Genomic DNA, 23,484 nt, shown 5'->3' with positions numbered 1-23,484 from the left:
TCTAGCCGCTCCGGGGTTTGGTGACGAACGCAATCTCCGTTACGCCACCTGACCGCCCCATTACTTTTACTTTTACTTTATAAGTTTAGACGTATAGATGTAATCTTATTTTTCTCCATTAGAGACATCCAACAAGCTTCTATTTGCCAAAAATCAACCCATTCAGCTTAGATTGTTTTTGACATGTTTACACAACATGGCTCCTGGTATCAGGTTATAGTTTGGGAGAAATTCTCTGACCACTATTGGTATCGGTGCGGGTCCCTGCTCTTCATCACTGCTGCTCCTGTCTGTCCAGCTGAGGAAGGAGCTTCTAAGGGCTCATTATCAGCACTCCATTTCTCAACCCGTTCACGTTCTTTTTTTTTATCCACTTTTTCTCCCATTTTCTATTTTTCTCCCATCCCAATTTCGTATCATCCAATTCAACCCTCCCCTGTCTCGAACGCTGTTTCTTGCCTCCCACAAGCCGGCTGCAATGTGGACTAAGTCATACATAGCACGAGTCCCCTCCGATACTCGAGGTAACAGCAGTCGCATCTTTTTCACCTGCACGGCGCGATCTTTCAGCGTCAGGGGTCTGCGCTTTGGAGGGGCGCCGCCCCCATCGCTTCCTGATTCTACTGCGCAGGCGCACCAACCGACCTGTAGGAGTCGCTGTCCACAACGCCCGATCCCCACCCATCAGTTTCCCACCCCCTAATACTGCCAATGTGTATTAGTACGGACGACCAGCTAAACTGAAAGCAATGTGGAGCGCTGGGCTCGAACAGGCGAACCCAGCGTCTCCAGTATTCGTGGTGAGCGCCTTGCCCACTGCACCACGTAGCCGCCCTACCCGTTCATGTTCTTATAACTAACGTCTCTCTCTCTCTCTCTCTCTCTCTCTCTCTCTCTCTCTCTGTGCATGGTCCTATACAGTTGGATGACTCAACCCTTCTTGCATGAAAGGTCTGACTACTCACCACCTCTGCTGACCTTATTGTGGTTAGAAGATTCCTTCCTCTCTCTCTCTCTCTCTCTCTCTCTCTCTCTCTCTCTCTCTCTCTCTCTCTCTCTCTCTCTCTCTCTCTCTCTCTGTCTATGTGTCTCTGTGTCTCTGTGTATCTGTCCATGTCTATCAATGTCTCTCTCTGTCTGTCCATTTCTCTCTCTGTCTACTGATTTCTCTCCCCCCCCCCCCCCTCTCTCTCTCTCTCTCTCTCTCTCTACACTGGCACTGCTCTATCCCCCTTCTGTCATCCTGGTGTTTATCTCTCTTTCTCTCTCGTTCTCTCTTTCCACATCATCTTTTCAGTCTGCTCTGTTTCATTCTATTCCAATGTCATCACCTGCTTCTTCCAATCCCCCTTCTGCCCCCCCTACCCCTGTCTCTCCCTCTCTCTCTGGGTCTCTGATTGTCTCTGCAGCTACGTTCAGACAGTGTTTACACCACGTATAAGAGAGAGACTGAATGGCTACAATGTGACTCTCTGTTATAGTGATGGGATCACTAAGGGTTTACTGAAAGACCCACAGCAGTGAGTCCGGGGATAAAGTCCGCCAAGAAGCTTACCATACAGACGAGACATCATATCTCATAACTCTCATAGCTTTTCCTTTTTTCCCACCACACAATAGAGGGTATAATTTTAAGTAAATAGCACAGAAGTTAGTAGGTCTGGTTCGATGCAGAACCCCCAAAATAGGCACTTCAAAATATGCAAAGTAAAGTTTGCATGGGAATGTGAAACATTTTAATGTTTCAAATGTGAATTTTTATTTGATTACATGCTGTACTTTGTAAATACTGTAAACGTTACTGAATGCAGCCAGTGTCCCAAGTCACGTTTGTTCGCGACAGCTTTAAGTGTGACGGTGTTCAGGACGGTGTACCATAGGAAACTAGCCCTGCCTGGCATGAGACTGGTGAAACCCAAGACCCGTGTTTACAATTCCGTCCTACAAGGTTTAGCCATAATTGTTATGAAATACCCTTCGTTGCCAAAAGCAATTGATGTAGAAACAACACTGCTGTGCACAGCCTGAAGGTGTTTCCTGTGGCAATTCCTCTCCCAGGTGCCACCAAAGTGAGTGGGCAGTCTACAGTATTCTACTAAGGCTGTGACCGTTTAGGGAACAGAAACAAGACAGTAGACAGACATGTGACAGCATGCCACAAACCACCCCTGTGGTCAACCCCGGCAGTGCACCAGGCCAACTAAACCACTGCTACTTTGGGCTATTTTCTTTGAACTCACTCTACTGAATTGAATTTGAGCTCACTCTACTGTTGCACTCATTTCTAAATCGCTCTGGATAACATTGTCTGCTAATTAATATCTACAAGTAGGGATGCTCGATATTGGCTTTTCTACCGATACCGATATTCCGATATTGTCCAACTCTTAATTTCCGATACCGATATCAACCGATATCAACCGATACCGATATATGCAGGGTTTCCCCCCCCAAAAAACTGAATAATTTCAGGTAACTAATAATTTCACTGGATATATATAACAAATATTGTTATTGTTTTAAATTTCTTTTTAACCGATACCGATATTTTCCGATATCACATTTTACTGCCGATATCGGCCGATAATATCGGTCGGCCAATAATATCGGACATCCCTATCTACAAGGTTATGTAAATGCAAAGTAATGCCAGAAGGTGCCCTATATGTCCGCTCTCAGTACACAGTACTATTCTGCGCTGTGGATTCTGCGTCATCATGATGTAAAATGATGGTGCTCTGTATACTTTTATACAGTGAAGCTATCTATCTAGGTCGTCCTCGGACGGGCCCTCCATCGGTGCTTCCAGTCATCCCGATCCTCCATGCATCTGGCTAGCTCGCCGGTGCTTTCTGTTCCCGCATCTCTCCTGAGTACGTCCACGTAGGTTAACGTGGGACGTCCTCGTGATCGATGCCCGTGTGTTGGTTCCCACGGCACAAGTTTGCTGGTTGGCATCTCATGGTGTCTCTGGCAGTGACCTGCCAGCCTCATTCTCCTGACTGCCACTTTATCGCTCACCTTTAGCACCCCCCCATACAGGTTTGCATTAGTGACATGCTCATCCCTGTTGATGTTGAGCACCACACGCATCATTCTGGTGTAGCACCCATCCAAGGACTTCTGCAGGGTGGGCTTCAAGGTCCAGCATTCACTGCCATACAAAAGGACAGACTCAACTGTTGCATGAAAGAAGTTGAGCTTGATTTGACGGGGGAGGTTGGATTTCCACACACTGGTCATGCCGTTCAGAGCCCTTCATCTTAAAGGGGAACACCGTCCAATATTCCATTGGCCTAGGGAGGTTCAATAAATTATTATGAACATGAGCTACTCTCTCCCAAAGCCAGAAACCAGAGACATTACACTCAAACTTGTGATGTCATCAGGTATAAAATCTAGAGCTGCTCCACTGACAGTGCACCTTTTAGGTAAAAACACACACATACGCACACACACATAATGCACATTATCCTTTATCTGACACCTGGTGTTACTGGAAAAGAGTGCAGAATGTCTCACCACTAACCTAACCTTTATAAACTCAACACATCACCCTCACACATCCCCACTAATGGCCCTGTGGACTCATCGCCAGTGGGGGAGTATGGAGCTGTGGTCAGCAGCTAATTCTGTTGATTATACTACAGCTGTATGACGACACACACCACTATGTTAGGAAATGAACACTGGGGAATTACCCTTCCCATCTAGGGTGTGTGTCCATGTGTTGTGTTTGCATGCATGCATGCGTGTGTGTGTGTGTGTGTGTGGGTGTGTGCGAGTTTGTGTATATTTGTGTAGAAAGGAGGAAGATTAAGCGTGTGTGTTCACGTATCTGTCTGCATATCTGCATGTGAGTGCACATGTTACTAAAGTGTTGTGTGTTTTGAGTGGCTGGTATGAACTTGACTCTGACTCATATAGTCTATCTCCAACTCCCCGGCTGTCTGTGCTCTCTTCCAGTTGGCCCTGACCTACTGCACCAGAGGAGATCCACACCTCAGCTCCTCTGGGAGTACTTGGTCACTTAGTCACGCATGTTTTTATGGGCACACAGACAGTCAAAAAGCCATCGTTAAACCATTTGGGTGGGACACACAATTTTCCTTTTATCCCTTCACGGAAATTAGTTAAACTGCCTGTTAAATAAAAGACTAGCTGACTGGACAAGAAATGTATGTTGTATCTTGTAAACCAGACTTCTACCAAGATACTGTCTGTGTGTGTGTGTGTGTGTGTGTGTGTGTGTGTGTGTGTGTGTGTGTGTGTGTGTGTGTGTGTGTGTGTGTGTGTGTGTGTGTGTGTGTGTGTGTGTGTGTGTGTGTGTGTGTGTGTGTGTGTGTGTGTGTATGCTTGTTTTATATGTGTTAATGTCTTTGTTTGTATGCGTTGAGTCTTGTAAGAGTTGGTTTTGTAGGATCCCGTCCAGACCGCAAATACAGCTAAAAGTGAGGCCAACTGCATTGTGGGATTGTCAAAGAGTGGTTGATAACCCTGTGGTGCCGCAGCAGAGTCTCTTGTAGACGAGATACCACCAGCATGAGTGGGAGGAACACATGTTAAGGCTTGATGGGTGGGTGTGTGCGTGTCTGTGGTTGTGTTGATAATGTATATATATGATAGTAATGGGGCCTTGGTAAAGGCTCAGAACGCTAGCAGGAAACACATGTTTTCAGCTGACAGGCGTGGGGCTAGGGGAGAGGGGGGACAGGGTGAACAGCTGCACAAAGGAAACAAAAAGGAAACTAGACAGAGAGCAGTGCCTGTTATTCATGTGCGTCCAATGAGGTTCAGCGAGGGGGTAAACGGACAGAAAAGGTTTTTTTCTTCTGGATGACAAAAGGCTAAAAGATCTGTACACTTTACGGTGAGTGAGTGTGTGTGTGTGTGTTTCAAAATCCTCTGTTAAACAGAATAAACAATGAATCTCGATTAGCTCTACGTTCCTGAGCACCGTATGAGCATGTGTGCACAGTGTGTGTGTGTCTTGTGTGTGTGTGTGTGTGTGTGTGTGTGTGTGTGTGTATGTGTGTGTGTGTGTGTGTGCGTGTGTGTGTGTGTGGTTGCCAACGTAGCAGTTCGGGGCCTTGATATATCAAAATTCCATGCTGTTTTCTATTAGCCCAGTCACCCACAGAGGCTAGTCGCACATCCACGTAGACGCTAGGCAGGTGTGTGTGTGTGAATGAAGAGGTTGCTTGGCAACTTTTTTCAAAGTTGGTACTTTCATGTTTCCTCTTTCATCGTTTCTTTCTTCTGTAAAAGTCTTTCTTCCCCTCTTTACCCCCCCCCCCCCCCCCCCTCCATTCTCTCTGTGACTCATGTTTACTCACTCGCCCCCTGGCTGAGGAGCAACAAGCCCCCGCCGCTGTGTCGACTACTCCTACACAGGGTGGCGGAGTTAGTCTTTTATCGACGTGTCTTCTACTCGCACATGGAGCGAGAGACGAACAGGGTGTCAGATTGTTCATTGTTTCCATTGAGTCGTCTCCCCTCTCTTTCAGTGTTGACTCACTTTTTGATCCTCCCTACATCTGTGTTTTAGGACGGTGGAGGCAGAGTTCTGCGTGCTCCTCCCTCCTCGACCACCTCGCTCTGTGCTGCCTCGTCCTGAATGCAGACAGGGGGGGGGTCTGTTGGCTTGTGGACAGTATTTCAATTACAGTTTTTTGTTTTTTGAGATAACAAGCGAAGATGGTTCCCTTCCTGCTTGTCCCAGTGGAAAAGAGATAGTGTAAATATGGTAGGAACACTGGATACGACGTGCCTGTAGGGAGGTGAGGCAGGGTTTACTGGTACTGTTGGGATAGAGGCGGAGACATGGATGGAGAATGGACCTGGAGCAATTCAGGGCCTGAGGACAGTCTGTGTCTGCAGTAGTGATGTGTGGCTCAGCTCTGGAAGTACCCGAACCCAACCGCACTTATATCACATCATAGGTTCACATCCCCATGAAAAAGAAAAGTTATAATTGTTATAAATATGTGCCACACAATGTGATTTTATGTTATTGTTTTAAACAGGCCTCACTGTAACTCCAACATGATGCAGTTTTGCTCTAGATGAAACCTTGAAAACCTTGCAGCTTACACATACATGGCATTTTTAATAACTATATGACGTTATCGTTATTCTCTTCCGTCCTCAACCTGTCCACAATGTTTTGTTTTCCGACTCTGCGCTGAGACACACGTTACACTCAGTGGCGGCTGGTCAATGGGAGCGCTAGAGCGCCGCCCTCCCTGGTTAACCCTGGTTAAAAGAGAGAAGAAGAAGATTTTTATTATTATTATTTTTTTATAGCCCTATAAATAATATAAACATGTTTAAAATGAATAATATTTACTCATTTTAAGTATGTTTGTGTTTCCAATGCACAATATAACGTTAATATATCAAATATAAATAATTGTTTTCATGAACAGGAAGTGACTGTCTTATAGAGAATACGTTCCGTAGCCGCATTTCTCTCAGGCTCGCCGTAGCCGCATTTCTCTCGGGCTAGACGCAATAGCGCTTACAGTGGGCGTGCACGCCGTGCACTGGTTTCATCGCTGTATCCGTTGCAGCCAATCAGTGCATAACGCGCTGTGCGTTGAAATATAATGTATTATGATGGAAGCCGGGTGCGGTTTAAAGCAAACTATTATCTCTAAGCAAGCAGCGCCAGTATTTTCCGTAGCCGCATTTCTCGGAGACGCTCTCTGATTGGCCGACGCCAGTATTTTTCCATAGCCGCATTTCTCGGAGACGCTCTCTCTGATTGGCCGACGCCAGTTTCTGGTTAGTAGATAGTAGATAGTAGATAGACTCGATGCTAGCTGTTGTGTTGTTGTGATGCAGTCACACTTTGTCTTAGAGCGTGACGGCAAGTTCTTTCGACGGTTAAGCTTAGGCACTCTTTCAAAGTTGGTTAAGGTTAGAGTTTGTCTTAGAGCAGGGCGATAGGAACGCCAGGTAGTTTGCAGGCTGTTCGACGCGGAAATGGGCAAAGACACAGCTCGTCACTCACACAGTACTTGTTGCCTAAGGCTAACAAGAAGCTATATATGGATGCAGTGGACATGGATGGACATCAACAAAGGCTAACAAGAAGCTATATATGGATGCAGTGGACATGGTTGGACATCAACACAGTCTGGACAGTGGATATACTTTATCAAGCTCTTCTGCCTGCTGGACCACTGTGCGTTTCAACTTAACAAGTGAGAGTTGCGATATCTCTCTCTCTCTCTCTCTCTCTCTCTCTCTCTCTCTCTCTCTCTCTCTCTCTCTCTCTCTCACTCTCTCTCTGATTGTGTAGGGCATATTGGAAGCGTGGCTGCATTTGACTGACTGTGATCATATATTGATTGATGGCAATGGTGATAGTTGTACCTAATTAAATATTCGCCAATGCGTGGTACATGTTTGCAAAATGTTTGGTATAGCGCCCCTCATGGAGAAGAATGTACCGGCCGCCACTGGTTACACTGTTTGTGTATCAACTCTATGGACATCAGGATTACATTGTTTCTCTAAGTCCAAGGTCCTTCCGTCCAACATATTTAAACGCAAACTCTGTTGAACAATCCAATCAGATGGGCCAGTGTTTTTATAATTTCCTCTCTGCCGACTCCCTACAAGGCCCACAGGAAATCAACATAACTTCAAGGAACTGGAAATCTGCCACTTCACACAGACCCTCCTTCGCTCCGCGGTCTTTCTTGCTCATAGTGGGATAGGAAGGAAATTAAACAGCGTCACAATGGAAAGGTGGACCAAGAATAAGAGCTGTACAACGTTGTTGACTTTTTGCCTTTTGTTCATTTCCTTGCAGGCTCGGTATTGATGAAAGGTTTACAATATCCATTGGTGGAAATGCAACCTCTTTTTATTTGTTCTCATTGTTGCTTTATTCAGCGGTATCGTTCCCTTGGTTGTAACAAATATACTTTTTCTTTGTCATTTCATTTCTAGCGGATAAAAGGCCAAACACAAAGACAATGGCCAGAACCTGGGAACTTCTAGTGCTCCTATCAGCTTTCTGTTGCAGCCTAGTGCATAATGTAAGTAGTGCCTCCTCTCCTTTAACCTTGTTAGGACAAATAGCTGTGACTATCATGCATTAACGTAATAGCATCCACTGTTGTCAGTGTTGAAAGTCGTTCTGTGACGTATATCCGAGTGTCGCCGCACAGTGAAACATCCACTTGTCTCTTCTCTCCTCCAGGCTGAGGTCAGGCGTACTAGGAGAGGGACCCGCTCTTACAGAGGTGAGCCTCACCGGCCGCCGTCAAGAAGGACCATTTTGATTGTTCACTTGGCGAAGTCCCCCTCACCCACTTTATTCACCACCTGTGAGCTCCACCACCATTCATTTTGCTTTCACTAACATAATCACTGCCGTCACGCGTGTAGATTCTCCTTAACTCTCTGCTTGCCTCGAAATCCTCTTTTCCTGTAGGTGTCTCCTTTTCATCTCTGTGGTTGGTTATATTTGTGACCCTATCATTTGTTCCCTCTACTCTTATCTAATAATAATGATTATCTTTACACGTGTCTCCTTGTTTGTGTCCGTTTGTCTATCTGTGTGCGTGTGTGTGTGTCCTCTCAGCACACTGTATGGATAGTCAGACATCAGCCGTGCGTAGTTTTGGGGACACGTGGCTGCGATGGAGGGGCCAGCGTGTGGAGTACTGCCAATGCATGACGCGCGCACGAGAGCGCTGTCACGATGCACCTGTTGTCAGTGAGTGGACAGATGGACAGACACACAAAAATGCACAAACGCGTACACACACACACGCACGCACACACACACACACACACACACACACAGGCTGACTCGCTGCACTGTTCCACTTTTCTTTCCACTGTCTAGTCTTTTCCCCCCGACTCCCTCAGATTTTCCCAGTGGGTAGAATTTTCCATTTGCTTCTATTTTTTAATGACCCATCAGATTTGATCTGTGTGTTTGTCTGCCTGCCCTAGGCTCGAAGTCTATTGTCCACCATAACTTTCTTTTGTCTAGATTTGTTCATTTCGGTTGCTACCAATCGCTGACCTCACGTCTACTGTTCCCAGTCGTTAGTGTGTCAGAACCAAGAGCTGTTGGCGTTACTGTGTTTTGAGTGGGCGTAGTTTAGTCTAGGAATTTTACTATTCTAGGAAGTCTAGTGCCGGGGGAAGCTCCCTACACACTTTCACCCCTAATGAAGGATTGCGAATGGGGTGTCAAAGCTACCCTCCCTCCAGATAGATCACAACCACATTCCTGGCTGCATGCAGTCTGTGACCTCATCAGCCTGCCCGGCTTGTAAATATTTCATTAATATTCCACTGAAGGATTACAGATCCTTACATCCAGCTCCTATCCTTACATCCAGCTCCTCTGGTGAGAGCATAATCTCCCCCACTCTGGAATGTGCATCTAGTGGCCAAGCCTAGGCCATGCACCCAGAAATACATTGACCTGATGACCTGTGTGACCTAATGACCGGTGCATGCATCATGGCTGCATCGGGCCTGCAGCCACCGGCCAGTGAGGAGGAGGAGCAAACCTGAACATAATATCATATTCATCCCCGGACCAGACCATGTATGCCAATACCTGTCGGATCATCAATTATTAACCAATCGGTCAACCTCCCTAAATATGGAACTCACAAGAGTATTTAAGCCATGATTGTTTGTCATTCTGGAGGCTTTTAGCCCTGTGGAGGGCTCTGGACTCCAGGACTGTTTTGCTTCTCGTGTGTGTTCCAGCCATTGCCCGCGGAGGGCTCCATGGTCTCCAGGACTGTTTCTCGTTCCTGTGTGTTCCAGCCAATAGAAACCACCGATTGGATTCACCTTTGTCTCCTGAATCTCTGTTCAGCCGGCTCATAAATATCAATCAAAATAACTCAGCTTTTTAATATCTTCAGGCTGCACGCAGTCTGTGACCTCATCAGTCTGCCCGGCCGCACGGAGTCTGTGACCTCATCTTGTGCCGTCAGAAGTGATAGGAGTGTTGATATAGAACTCAAGAGAAATTATGAAACTATAAAGAACATTCTGTACTACCTAATAGTTTAGCAGTTACTGTACTTAGAACTCGTTAAGATATGAAAAATAAACAGCCTTGAATTTAAAGGCTGGGGATGACATAAGTAACAACCCGTCTCGTATGTTAGAGAACATCTATATTAGGATTAGCGGTGGGACGATACGACATACGAGTAACTCACAATACGATACTGTGATGAATTTTGCCCTCGATAATGATAATATCACGATACATGATATCTGTGATAATTGATATATTGCAATAAATGTAATCTACGATACATCACAGTATCTGTGTAACTAAAGAAAAAATACCCATAAAAAGCAAACAGCAGGAATTATTTATTTATTCACAGAATTTACATGAAATCTTATCAGATTCTTTAGTGTGCCTCACAAACTGGCCAATTGTACATGAAACAATGTACAAGAAAATTGCATAGTGCCTCTATAACACACACTGACCACAACTTGATTATTATTAATAACTATTAATTATGTCCCCAATGGAAAACTTTATTACCATCTGCAATACAACTATACATAATCTGTTTTATGTAATAGGATACAATTTTCAGTCTGTTCACCTCATTCCAGTCATTTGTATTGCAGTAAAATGGGTCATAAATGTATATATTTTTTTATATCGATACTTGGCGCCAGTGTATCGATAACGTGTCACAAGAGGAAGTACGATCATATATCGTTTTTTTGTCCCCCCCCTAAATAGGATTATCATTGTGCTAAATGAAATCAAAGGAATTAAAACTGAAAGTAACTAAACGCCTCACTATCTGCCTCCTCTAGACTGCTACGAGTCTCGGTGCTATAATGGAGGCACCTGCAAAGAGGCAGTCTACTCTTCAGACTTCCTGTGCCAGTGTCCCCCCGGCTTCACTGGCTCTCAGTGTGAGATTAGTAAGTACATCTCTCCTTTCACATCACAATGTCAAAAGTCTTATGTCGGACCTCACCTGCCACAATAGCCTACTCAACACCACAATACTCTGCAAACCTTTTACATCACAATCTTTTCACATCACATGGCTGTCTCTTATTACTCAGTCGGCTTAAAGGTGACATCATTTATCTTTTCAACAATTGTATATGACTTCCTCGAATTTGTGAAACGTGTTGTGTCTTTTGCAAACAAACTAGCTTAAATTATATATATATATATTTTTTATTTGAATTATTTATTTTCCAGCTTCTTTTTCTTCCCTTGTATTTAACACCGTTTTCGGTTGGTGTAGCAACACACCACATTTTAAAGAAATGATTCCCTTCCCTGCCCGCCTGCCCCACACCCAAGAGTAAAAATCCTGTATAAACTGGGCTGTACATAGGCAGTACTCCTGGCTCCCAAAAGCACACCTAATTGATTAATCAAATTCTGGTAAGAGCATCGGCGGGGGTGTCTGTCTCCTTACAAACAATGGCTAGGTTAGCCCAAAGGAGATTAAGATACTCTCCAGTTCATGCTCCCCGGAACTGGAACATCTGGCCATTCAATGTCGCCCGTTTCATCTCCCCCGAGAATTCACCGCGATCATCATGACTGCTGTGTACATCCCTCCCCAAGCGAACACCGCCAGGGCCCTGGCGGAGCTACAGGGGCATCTCAACATCCACCAGATCAAGCACCCGGACGCAGCAATGATCGTAGCCGGTGATTTCAACCAGGCGAATCTGAAGAAAGTGATGCCATCCTTTTTTCAGCACATCGCCTGCTCCACCAGGGGAGGAAACACGCTGGATCATTGTTACACCCCGTTCAGAGCCGGTTACAAGGCAGTACCGGCTCCTCCATTAGCGGGGGCCACAAGCACATCGGACCATTGCTTATTCCTGCCTACAGGCAGAGATCACGTGACGCCGTCGTGTCACGTGAGGTAAAGAGATGGTCCGACCAATCAGAGGCCACGCTTCAGGACGCTCTCGAGGAAACCGTGGGTGGACAGTACTATCAGAGCAGCTCTGAAAACTCGCACCACTGCTTACAACCTGGGCAGAGAGACAGGAAACATGGAAGAGTACAAGGCAACAGTCTATACTCTGCGCAAAGCTGTTAAACTTGCTAAGAGGTCGTATGCTGACAAGATGGAGGCACAAATGGCACAGAATGACACAAGAGGCTTATGGCGGGGACTGCGGACGATAACTGACTACAAAGTCAGCGCCCCCTCAATGGGGAGCGACAACGCCTCTCTCACGGGGCAAACTCAACTCTACCTCACCGGCTAGTGACGTCACTGGCGCGCCGGCTGTCGTGGAGGGGGGGGGGCATCCGCAGGGGGGCGGGGACGCTTTCTCATTGACGGAACACAGTGTGAGTATAGCATTTATGCAGGTGAACACCAGGAAGGCTGCTGGCCCAGATGGAATAACAGGACGCATACTTAAGTCCTGTGCGGAGGGAGTCAGTGGTCCCTGCCTGCTTCAAGATGTCTACCATTATCCCGGTACCAAAGAAATCCTCCCCAACAGGTCTCAATGACTACAGACCGGTGGCACTCACCTCTGTGGCCATGAAATGTTTCAAGAGACTGGTTAAGGATCACATTTGTGCCTCCCTCCCCAGTGATATGGACCCTATGCAATTTGCATACAGGCCAAACAGGTCCACTGATGATGCGGTCTCCCAAGTACTGCACAGCACCCTCTCTCACCTAGACCGCCAGAAGGGGGGCTATGTGAGACTGTTGTTCATTGACTACAGCTCAGCGTTCAACACCATAGTCCCCACCAGACTGGTGGACAAGCTGATCGAGCTGGGTCTGAGCTCCGCTCTGAGCGACTGGATACTGGACTTTCTGAGTGAAAGGCCCCAGGCGGACAGGGTGGGGGGTCAGACCTCCAACACCATCACCCTGAGCATCGGGTCCCCCCAGGGCTGTGTTCTGAGCCCCCTGCTGTACTCACTATACACACATGACTGTGTGGCCAAGTTCAGCTCCAACTCCATAGTGAAGTTTGCGGACGACACAGTGGTGGTGGGGCTGATGTCGGACAACGACGAGAAGGCCTACCGGGAGGAGGTTGAGGTACTGGAACGCTGGTGCCAGGACAACAGCCTGCTCCTGAACATTGGTAAAACCAAGGAGCTGATCGTGGATTTTAGGAGAAGACAGCAGGAGACACACACGCCACTGAGGATAAACGGGGCTACCGTGGACAGGGTGAGCAGCTTCAAGTACCTGGGGGTCCACATCTCAGAGGATCTGACATGGAGAAAACACATAGACTCAGTAGTAAAAAAAGGCGAAGCAGCGCCTCTGAGACAGTTAAGGAAGTTCAGAGTATCTGGGAAGATACTCCAGTCCTTCTACTCCGGAGCTGTAGAGAGCATCTTGACTGGAAACATCACTGCCTGGTATGGAAACAGCACGGCATTCAAAATTTAAAGCATGTGTTCGTAGCCAAGTCATTACAGTAATCACCCGAGGAGCCCAGACCCAAATGAACGTGATCTCATTTATGATCACAGCAGTTTACACACAGTCATTGGTTGAAACCACAAATTGCACAACTTTCTCTGAAAAAACTAAACAAAAGAAACACCAGTTTTGTTGAGAATCTGAATTCCTTGATAACTGGGTCATGTAATGAAAATTGTTATTTAGCTCAAACATTCAAATATTCTTGACAACACATGAGCATAACTTGTTTGAATTGAATTGTGCACACAAACATTGATTTCACAAGTTAAATATATATATATTTTTTTACATTCCATCTCAACTGAGAAGCCTTGGTCAACGGTTTCTATCGACATTGGTGTCCCACATAGGTTTAAGCACATGTTATATTACTGCATGTTTATAACCCATCTCTTCTCTCCATAGATGCCACCGAGAAGTGTGTTGTGGGCAAGGGAGGAGGGTACCGCGGTACATGGAGCATCAGCCAATCAGGAACCGAGTGCATCAACTGGAACTCTACCTCTCTGAGGGGAAAGAGATTCACCGCCAAGAGAACTGAAGCCAGCAGTCTGGGCCTGGGTAACCACAATTTCTGCCGGTACAGTAAACTCTCGTCTATCAACAAAAAAAAATAAAAATTATCCAGCTTTTCCAGGACAAATCTTCTAACCATCCATCTCATTCCTTTCTTTTCTTCTTCTTCTTCTCAGGAATCCTGACACTGACTCGGCACCCTGGTGTTATGTCTATAAAGGTACTCACGTTGACTGGGAGCTCTGTACCCTGCCCAAGTGCCCTGAAGGTAATAAAAATGATTAAACTGAAATAGTTTCACCACCTGTATGTGATGTTTGTTTATTTAATTTAATTCCTCCTACTCAGACAATAACCTTTCTTTCACCGTTTGTGTTTTGCCTCAGATAAGAACCTGGAGTGTGTGCAGGACTCTGGCAAGTCATACAGAGGAACGACGGCCGTCACAAAGAGTGGCTCTCGCTGTCTGCCCTGGGACTCTCCGCTGATCACGCGCCGATTCTACAACGCATGGAGATCTGACGCCCTGGAGACGGGCTTGGGCAGCCATAGCTTCTGCAGGTACTGACAATGAAAATATACATTATACTACTGACAATATGTAACACACAATGCATAACATACTGTACGTATAACAGTACAATTTACTGACACACAACTCTTACACAATACAGAGTAATGTAGAATAACTGCAATTTTCATTCTGAATCTGTATTTAATTAGGAACCCAGATGGTGACGCAGCGCCGTGGTGTCACGTCTATAAGAACATGCAGCTGACCTGGGAGCTGTGTGACGTCACCAAATGCTGTGAGTATATCTCCATGGTCACAACGTGTCGCAAACATTCACATTGATGCTTGGCAGAGAGATGATTACGACTGAGAAAATGAGTCATCAGTCTGTCATAACTTGAACCCATAAAATGTTCTCAATATCTCATTTCATAATGTGACAAATGTTTTCGTCTTTTGTTAGTGAAACCAATTACTATCACCACCCTCGGCCCCAGAGCACCTACCACCAATAACAATAAAGGTAATCGCCCCTCAAACTTAAACCAATAGACCCTTTTCACAGTGGCCATTTTGACGTGTCACAGCAGGGTAAACACAAGTGTAACTTAACATAAATTATGGTTCTATTCCATTTAGTTAAGCTACAGCCATTTCAGTAAGCCAGCATGCTCATCTAAACGGAACAGAACAATGATGTTATTAGTTATACCTGCATTTACCCTGCAATGACGAGTCAAAATGGCCTCTGTGAAAAGGGCATATTCATTCTTGTCCTTGCCGAAAAGTACCATTTCTGTCTATATGCTAAGAATTAATAAATGATTCATCATACAGTATATAGACAGCAGTTTTCTAACCACCATACTGCATCGTGCTCTACAGCAACGTGTGGACAGCGTTTAGACAACTCCCTGAATCGCAGGTTCCGTATGTTTGGAGGCTATGAGAGTGACATCACAGAACAGCCCTGGCAGGCCGCCATCAATTTCTACAGCCGCAAGCACAAGAAGTACCTCCACCTGTGTGGAGGAATCCTCATCGACTCCTGCTGGGTTCTGTCTGCCGCTCACTGCTTCGAGGACGGGTAGGTAACATACAGACTGACAACCCACTGGACACAACTGGACACAACACACACACACACACTATAGTCTAAGGTGGTGTCCCTTGATTATTTCAGGCATGTAGCAAAGGAGCTTCAGATAGTTCTGGGCAGAACATTCCGCAAGCAGAACTCGACCAGTGAGCAGATCTTTGAGGTGGAGCAGTTGTGGAGCCATGAGGATTTTGAAGAAACGTTTAACAATGACATAGGTGAGTAAACATTTTGAAGCCAGAAAGAATCAAAATAAAAAGCCAGCTGTTCTGTCATTATTCATTCAATATTCTACATATTGTGCTGCTTCATGAGTAAAGCACAGGCACGTGCAGAGGGGGGGGGGGGGCTTTGGGTTCATTAGATTCATTCATTAATCTCATTCATTAATTCATTAGATTATAATAGAAATCTAGCGCAAACCGAGCATCTCGCCTCATGTTTGCCCGTCAGTCAGCAGTGCTTTCTTGTATGCATTCTTGTCTGCTGTTTCTTGTCAGTTTCTGCTGGGGGTGTAAGCAAAGTCCAGGTACACAAACTACTCATGTCCTCTAGCAGCCTGAGAGTAGTCTGCAATTGAGGAATCTTCAAATAATAATAATAATAATAATACATTTTGATAAATCATATAGTATGATGCAGTTTGTTGTAAAATTCCGTGTTACATTCTCTGAATATTGGTTGCTAATGCTATAGTTTGGCTGGTTTACGTTAAGCTGTAGTTGGTGTTCTAACATTTTGATACATGTGCCCTTTTAAAAAATGTAGCACCGTGCCCCTCTAAAGGTCTCTGCACGGCCCTGGTAACACATTATTGTCCAATACATTTGAAACCATCTCTACTTTCTTTCTTTCTTGCTGTCCTCCCCTCTCCTCTGTCCCCCCCTCCTCCCCCTCGCAGCGCTGCTGAAGATGAAGAGTGACATTGGACTGTGTGCGGTTGACTCCCCGGAGGTCCTCCCCGCCTGCCTGCCTGAACCAGGACTGGTGCTGCCCGACTGGACCGAGTGTGAGATCTCTGGCTACGGGAGAGATAAAGAGTGTAAATAAGCATATATGTTCCTTTCCAAGCATAGTTTCAAGTTTTGTTTTATTTGGCACATAATGGTACATGTCCAATATAGTAAAATGCTTTGTTCAGTATGACCCGCCTGCAATTGTGCTTCATAGAGTAAAAAGTTAAAAATAAAGACCAAACACTATACAAAATATACAATATAACGCTGATATAACACTGTCGCTGATCGCTGTGTGGCGTACACAGGTTGTAAATGAACGGGTTCCGATTCTGACCACATTGTTTTTCCGCACAACATAGATCTAGGACCAGATGTTGTTGTATTCAAACGTTGCAATTTCTTCCCTCCGAAAACTTTAGAAACTTTGGTCATGCTTGAGACGAGGGCAGTGTTTGTAATGAATTGATGGTCCTGTAGCTCAAATATGGGTCGAGCAAGGCACTGACACTGCCAGGGTTAGGGAATCCCTTCCCACTGGGGCCACCCATACTAAAAAAAACGTGTGCTATCACCATGGTACCGAATGGTGCTTTTGGACAAAAATAACTTTTAATGTCAAATTATCTAAACACCCTGCTCTCTCTACAGTCAGCCACGAGTACTCTGAGCGTGTGAAGAGAGGCCATGTTCGGCTGTGGCCCCAGGAGCGGTGTGTCCCTGACGTGCTGTCTGGACAAACGGTCACTCACAACATGCTGTGTGCGGGGGACACCCGGGGACTGGATGATGCCTGCAAGGTGAGGATGCTTGAGCTGCTGTTGTAACATAGAAAAAATTATTTTCCGCTGATGACACAGTGATAAAAAACGTTAAAGGCATACTGTACTAAGTAGTTTCAGCCACTAGATGTCACTAGAGCACCGCCAAAACATTCTGGTGTTTACAAAGCTGTCAAATAATTGATCAAATAATCAAGCATATCAAACTTACCACTAACATTTTTGTCAGAAACATATTTTAGATTCAACTTTAGGTAGAAAAAGAGAAAGTTGACAAACGAACAAGCTGCCATTTTGGAAATGGGAAGTAGGGAGGGGATACATGCATGCTTGATTGATTGATTGATTGATTGATTGAACACTTTATTAACAGATTGCAGAATGGGTACAATACAGTACGGCTCAATACAAACAATTGTTAAGAGGATGCAGACCAGAAAAATACTTTCGTCTTGTTTACATCAGGGTCCTCCATTTTCAATTCATCAAGACATTTATGACATACAAATATCCAGTACTGTTTCAGAAAAAGAGATCATAAAAAAAAACATATAGGCCTACATTCGAAGGGGAAGAAACTGTACATTGGACATCGGAGGGGGTTGGGTAGGGGGGGGGGGCGGGTTGGACATTTACCGGGGCCAGTTTCTAATTGCAGCCGGCCGTAGGTGCTCTTTGAGAGCGGTTTTGAAGGAGGGTAGGGATTCACATTATTTTATGGCTGTGGGTAGGGTGTTCCACATTATTGTGGCATAATTGCAAACGTGTTTAGTCCCTTGTTTGAGCCGAATCTGGGTTTAACATGATTTGTGGAACTCCCTCTGGTGTTGTGGTCGTGGAATTCACTGACCTTTGGGAAATATTTCGACATGTACATGGGTATCTTAGTGGTGTAGTGTATCTTGTAGACCAGGCCCATTGCAAGTTGCTGTACTCTGTCGTCTACTCTAAGCCATCCGAGGTTGTCAAATGGGCAGGGGTAAGGTGGGTTTTAGGAGTAAGGCCAAGCAGTAGTCTGACCATACCTCATTTCAGCTTAATATTATCCAGTAGCAGTAAACCTACCTAACTAATTCCATTTGTTTTTGCACATATGAAATGCTGACTCTCGTTGTCTCTCTCTCCGTCTCCATTCATGACACAGGGAGACTCCGGCGGTCCTCTCGTCTGTCCTAAAAACGACAGGATGACTCTGATGGGCGTGATCAGCTGGGGAGACGGCTGCGGCCAGAAGGACAAACCGGGGGTGTACACACGTGTCACCAACTACATCGGCTGGATCAATGACAAGATCAAGGCTAACCAGTGACCTGATAACATCTGTCAGAAACACACGCACAAAACCAGAGGGTGTGTGATGAACAATACATGTTTATGTAACACAACCAACGCAGGCAAGTTTACAAGTGAACAGACGGAGAGGGAGAAACCATTAGGGCGCTTGTTCTGTTCAGGATCTGCTGACCTGTTGTTCTCACATCCACTGACCCAACTGGTGGTCCAGACACAGTAGACCCCCTAACCGTGGCCAGGAAGAATACTCCTACGGAGATGCACAAGTGGGACCTCAGTCAGTCCCCGCTCACTCTCCGTCATAACCTTCTCCAGGCTGTCACCTGCCTTTTACTGTGCTGATGATGCAAGGATGCTATATGGACAGAAACTTCAGAACACTATACTTCCTCTCAACCGTGGCTGCTTCTCCTCAGCCGTTTTGACGGGTCCAATAATATTTGATGTTCTCTTTTTATATTTTTAATCCATAGCATTCTCCATGTCTCCATGTTCCATCTCACAGCTAGCGTGGAGGTTATATCATCACAGTAGTACTGTCTGTCCAATCAGAGAAATAAGAAAAAGTCCCAATGTATGGTAGACTCGTTGAGAGGCATATTGTATTAATCTGTGATCCTGTGAATTCCTTTCCAGGACATGATTGTTACATGATTGTTAGCTTGACGTTTCCTTATGGAAGGGAGGAATCATTTCGATAGGGTCTGACTACGTCAATTGTGCTATTAATTTAACAGGACACACATTCCACTCAATACAGGCATTTACTTTGCACAATGTTTACCATAGGAATGTTTTTACAACCGACCCTCAAGGGCATTTGTTTTACAGACTCGTCAGCTAGATTTATTGTCCTGCTAAATTCGTTTGTTTTAATAAAGCATCTCATGGGTCATATGGGGTCTTATTCTGTAAAATATAGGAACAGACCTTTACACTTTACCACAAGACTGTCTGCTGGCTCAGAGTCCATATCTAAATATGACAACACTTCCCCCTGCAGCACCTAAAGGCCCCTCGTGGCCCTCCGAGCCTTTTATAGATGTGAATAGTTTTGGACAGGTGTAAGCCCAAGTAACGGAGTACGCCCTGGCCATCAAAACCATTGCCAGTCATCTCAGATTCTTTATACTAAAAAAAAGGAAGAGGAGAGGAGGATTGTGTTGTCGGTCAAAGTTCTTAATCTTATTTCAGATTATTTTCCAAGCCTACAACAGGCATTTGGGTTGAGCCCAGCATCTAGTATGTACAGTGTTTGAACGTTGATTTTATATTGTAAATTATCAGGAGGTATTTTTATTATGTACTATAGCAAACAGTGTGCAGACCACAAAGCACTTACTCTATTTTTTATTCCTTCATCTTTTTTTTCTAAAGTTACTATGTGATGGACTCTTGAGGGCAATTAGGATTTATGTTATTAATATTTATATGTATTTTATAATGTTTTGTAACAACTTGAATGTGTGTAGTTTAATAATTTATTGATTGTATTCTCATCATAACCATGTACTCCATTTTCAATAAATAATATTTGGAATAAATCTTTTTGTTATGCACTTCGTTGTTCTGACAATATGGTAAAATGATCAGACATACATAAATCACTAGTAAATTATTAGCTGTATTGTGTGAGTAAATTACCAAGACATTTTAATATTTATAATAGTAATTAAATTGTATGGCCTATGCATTGTTATAAAAAAAGTATTGATCATGAGTCATAACGTATTTGTCAATAGCATCTTAAATGTTTTTTCTTTTTTTTAAGTGCTTTATAAAAGGTTATGTCGATGAAATTGCCAATTAAGTTCTGAATAAATTAGGAAATACAGGGAATATGATATAAGAGAAGAAGTTAATTCAGTAAACTGCTCAGATTGAAGTAAACCTTGTTTCTGATTAGCCTACATGTTGTACACTATGTAGAGTATACAACCTCCAGGCTCAATCCCTTCCTATGTCTGTTTATACCTGTAGCTGACTGCTATATCCTACTCATATAGTTTATCTTATCTTATGGGTGGGGCCACAGTAGCCACCTCCCCTCTGGAGTAGTTGTATCACCTTTACTACCACCACACCCCAATGTAGCAGGTGCGGGAAATACATTCTGTATACATTGTTAGGACAAGCAAAGTCTTCTAAATGTATTGATTTGTATATGAAAAACACCTTGGACCAAGGCAACCCTTCTTTCAAAAAGAAAAAGCCTTTATTGTATGGCTAACATGAACTAGTCATACAATAATAGGGGCTTTTTAAGGGAATTCTTTAAATAAGTTGCCTTGCCCTTGTTCTACAGTTTATTTTGGCTATAGTAGTGAACCCCTTCCAAAGAACGCCTTCTTTACTTACTGGATTCCCCAGAGAAGCGCATCTTTTATTCATCTGTGTTTGAAAGCTCTCCTATATATATTCCAACATCTGACATTGTGGTCTATATAAAAAATCTGGTTCATCACTAATCAGAATAGGAACGTGGTCTATGGTGACATCTTGTGGTTGAACATAAAATGATACTTAAAGGGCAACACCAATATGTTATTTCCATGGGAAATATTAGTGAACACAAGCTACTCTCCCAGAGCCAGAAACCAGAAACTTAATTAAGATTCAAACTTGTGATGCCATGAAGCATCTGGAGATGCTTCATAGACAAGGCCACATAATGTTTATTATACCCAATGAACTTTATTCTATAATAGTAGTTTTGTCAGTTGTGAAACAGAAATGGTCTGTCCCGTGCTTGCTCTCAATGTCACCTTTACCATCTTTCACTGGAGGACCTCTAGATCTACCTTAGTTGAAAGTCTTAACCACTCTGATATTAGGATTTTTTCGTATGCAAATGTATGTAAAAGGATTGATTTCAAAAACCTCTTACTCACCTTCAAAGCCCTCCACAATCTAGCCCGGACCTATTGACCTCCTCCAAGATTACACCCCCTCCCGCACCCTCTGCTCATCCTCTACTGGACTCTCTTATCCATCCCCAGCTCACGCCTCAGTACCATGGGTGCCCGAGCGTTCAGCTGCTCGGCTCCCAGACTCTGGAACTCCCTGCCCCCCCACACATCCGACAGTCAGACTCACTCTCATCATTCAGATCACAATTGAAAACCCATCTCTTCAAACTCGCATATTCACTATAACCTCCATCACTGCCAAATACCCCCTGCTGTTTGTTTGTCTGTTATTTTAACTTCACTGTTTTTTATACTTCTTGTTGTTTATCTTATTCTTTTCTTAACCTTGTCTTTTAACTGCCTTGCTTACTGGGCATACTCACTATAACTGCACCCTGTGTGCCACTGTTTTATATTTCATACGTTTACATTGTTTGTCTTGACACTTTTGCAAAGATCTGTTTTAATCCTGATTGTTCTGTTCTTATGCCCTGTAAGGTGACCTTAGGTGTTTTGAAAGGCACCTCCAAATAAAATGTATTATTATTATTATTATTATTATTATTATTATTATTATTATTATTATGTAATGTCAATATTAAGCACACGTTAAATACAACTTTCTACACACAATGGCATGGCAAGCGATACCGGAGTCTCATGGCAAGCACAGAGAGACTCAGAAGAAGCTTCTATCCCCAGGCCATCCCTGAAGCAACGCAACAGACAGCAAAATTATACACATATTATTACACATAAGTAAAACAACATAGGAACGATGATAAAACTGCAATACTAAACCAGCACTACAATGTATCACTCAGGCCCCGTTTAGACGGAAACGCTAGCAGGTGAATCCGCAAAAATATTTTTACGGATGTGCCTTTCGTTTATACGGAAACAGCGTTTTTACGGGGTGAAACCGCAAAAAAGTGAGACTACCTTCCAGGGTGGAATTCCTAGAAACGCAAAAGCTTTGCGCTTTCGTCTAAACTGTCAAACCGTATAAATCTGTTAAAACGATGACGAAAGGTTTGTCACGGCTCTGGTCGCGCGTACTGCTTACGTCACAGGTAGCAGGTATGCGCCAGTAGCCGAGACGTAAACAAAGCAAGTATGTCTGACTTATATCAACGGAGATCACCTGAAGGCTACATTGGCAGTACTTTTAACCCTTTCACTGCCACACGACAGAAGGTTACCCCTTTACTATCACACAACCGGCTGTCGTGTGGCAGTGAAAGGGTTAAATACACAAGAATCTGTCCCGCGGCGTGAGTGGATCCACTGTCTGTGAGTGACTCTGCTTTGGTGCAATCACATTCCCCATCCACAGTCTGCGAATCAGAGGCAGAGTGTGATGATTAAGGATGTTATGATTACTTTGCACCACTAGGTGTCAGTATGATAGGCTCTGATAAGTAGAACATCCAGGAAGTAAGAACGACCATCTAGAGATAACATGTAACTTGTGCTGTGGTAGTAAAATAAAGTACTGGTGTTCATGAGCAAGGACTCATCTCATAATTGAACCACTGAACAAAACATGGTACCAGGAGTAAAAACTACATTGTGACAGGTGGCATGGATTCCTTAAAGCCACCGGAGAGTTTGAAACTAACTGGAAATGTCGACAGCAACTGGCGTACCTTCAAACAGCAGTTCCAGCTATACCTTGTGGCCTTGGGACTGGAAAACAAGTTGGATTCCAGGAAGGTAGCATTGCTTCTAACAATAGCAGGCCCACAGGCCATAGAAGTGTACAATACATTTGTGTATGAAGAGGAAGCGGATGACATAAATTTGGATAAAGTGTTTGAGAAATTTGATGCTCATTGCTCTCCAAAAAAGAATGAAACATATGAGAGATATGTGTTTCGTTGTCGGATGCAACAACAAGGGGAACCTTTTGATGTTTTTCTGACTGACCTGAAGCTTAAAGC

General features: G+C 44.3%; 1 protein-coding gene across 4 annotated transcripts in view; it reads left to right on the top strand.

The window, feature by feature from the left end:
- The window catches only part of plat (plasminogen activator, tissue), a 24,464-nt gene extending 4,288 nt beyond the window's left edge, over nt 1-20,176 (top strand). Inside the window, exons 2-16 of one of the 4 annotated variants that reach the window (XM_084332935.1) lie at nt 922-951; nt 7,963-8,051; nt 8,216-8,342; nt 8,600-8,734; nt 10,840-10,950; nt 13,878-14,052; nt 14,165-14,256; nt 14,375-14,549; nt 14,712-14,797; nt 14,966-15,025; nt 15,388-15,589; nt 15,686-15,819; nt 16,503-16,643; nt 17,209-17,357; nt 18,484-20,176. In XM_084332935.1, the coding sequence (XP_084189061.1) occupies nt 945-951; nt 7,963-8,051; nt 8,216-8,342; nt 8,600-8,734; nt 10,840-10,950; nt 13,878-14,052; nt 14,165-14,256; nt 14,375-14,549; nt 14,712-14,797; nt 14,966-15,025; nt 15,388-15,589; nt 15,686-15,819; nt 16,503-16,643; nt 17,209-17,357; nt 18,484-18,648 (1,848 nt within the window). In that variant the 5' untranslated portion in view covers nt 922-944 and the 3' untranslated portion in view covers nt 18,649-20,176. The remainder of the gene's footprint in view (nt 1-921; nt 952-7,962; nt 8,052-8,215; nt 8,343-8,599; nt 8,735-10,839; nt 10,951-13,877; nt 14,053-14,164; nt 14,257-14,374; nt 14,550-14,711; nt 14,798-14,965; nt 15,026-15,387; nt 15,590-15,685; nt 15,820-16,502; nt 16,644-17,208; nt 17,358-18,483) is intronic. The other 3 variants (XM_084332937.1, XM_084332936.1, XM_084332938.1) reach the window with 3 other exon arrangements.
- Nucleotides 20,177-23,484: the final 3,308 nt, after the last annotated feature.

The sequence above is a fragment of the Notolepis coatsorum genome, assembly GCF_963971535.1.
Source record: "Notolepis coatsorum genome assembly, chromosome: 1".
Classification (NCBI taxonomy): domain Eukaryota; kingdom Metazoa; phylum Chordata; class Actinopteri; order Aulopiformes; family Paralepididae; genus Notolepis; species Notolepis coatsorum.
Note: the sequence above shows the minus strand (reverse complement) of the source record. Positions and strands in the feature narration are given on the sequence as shown.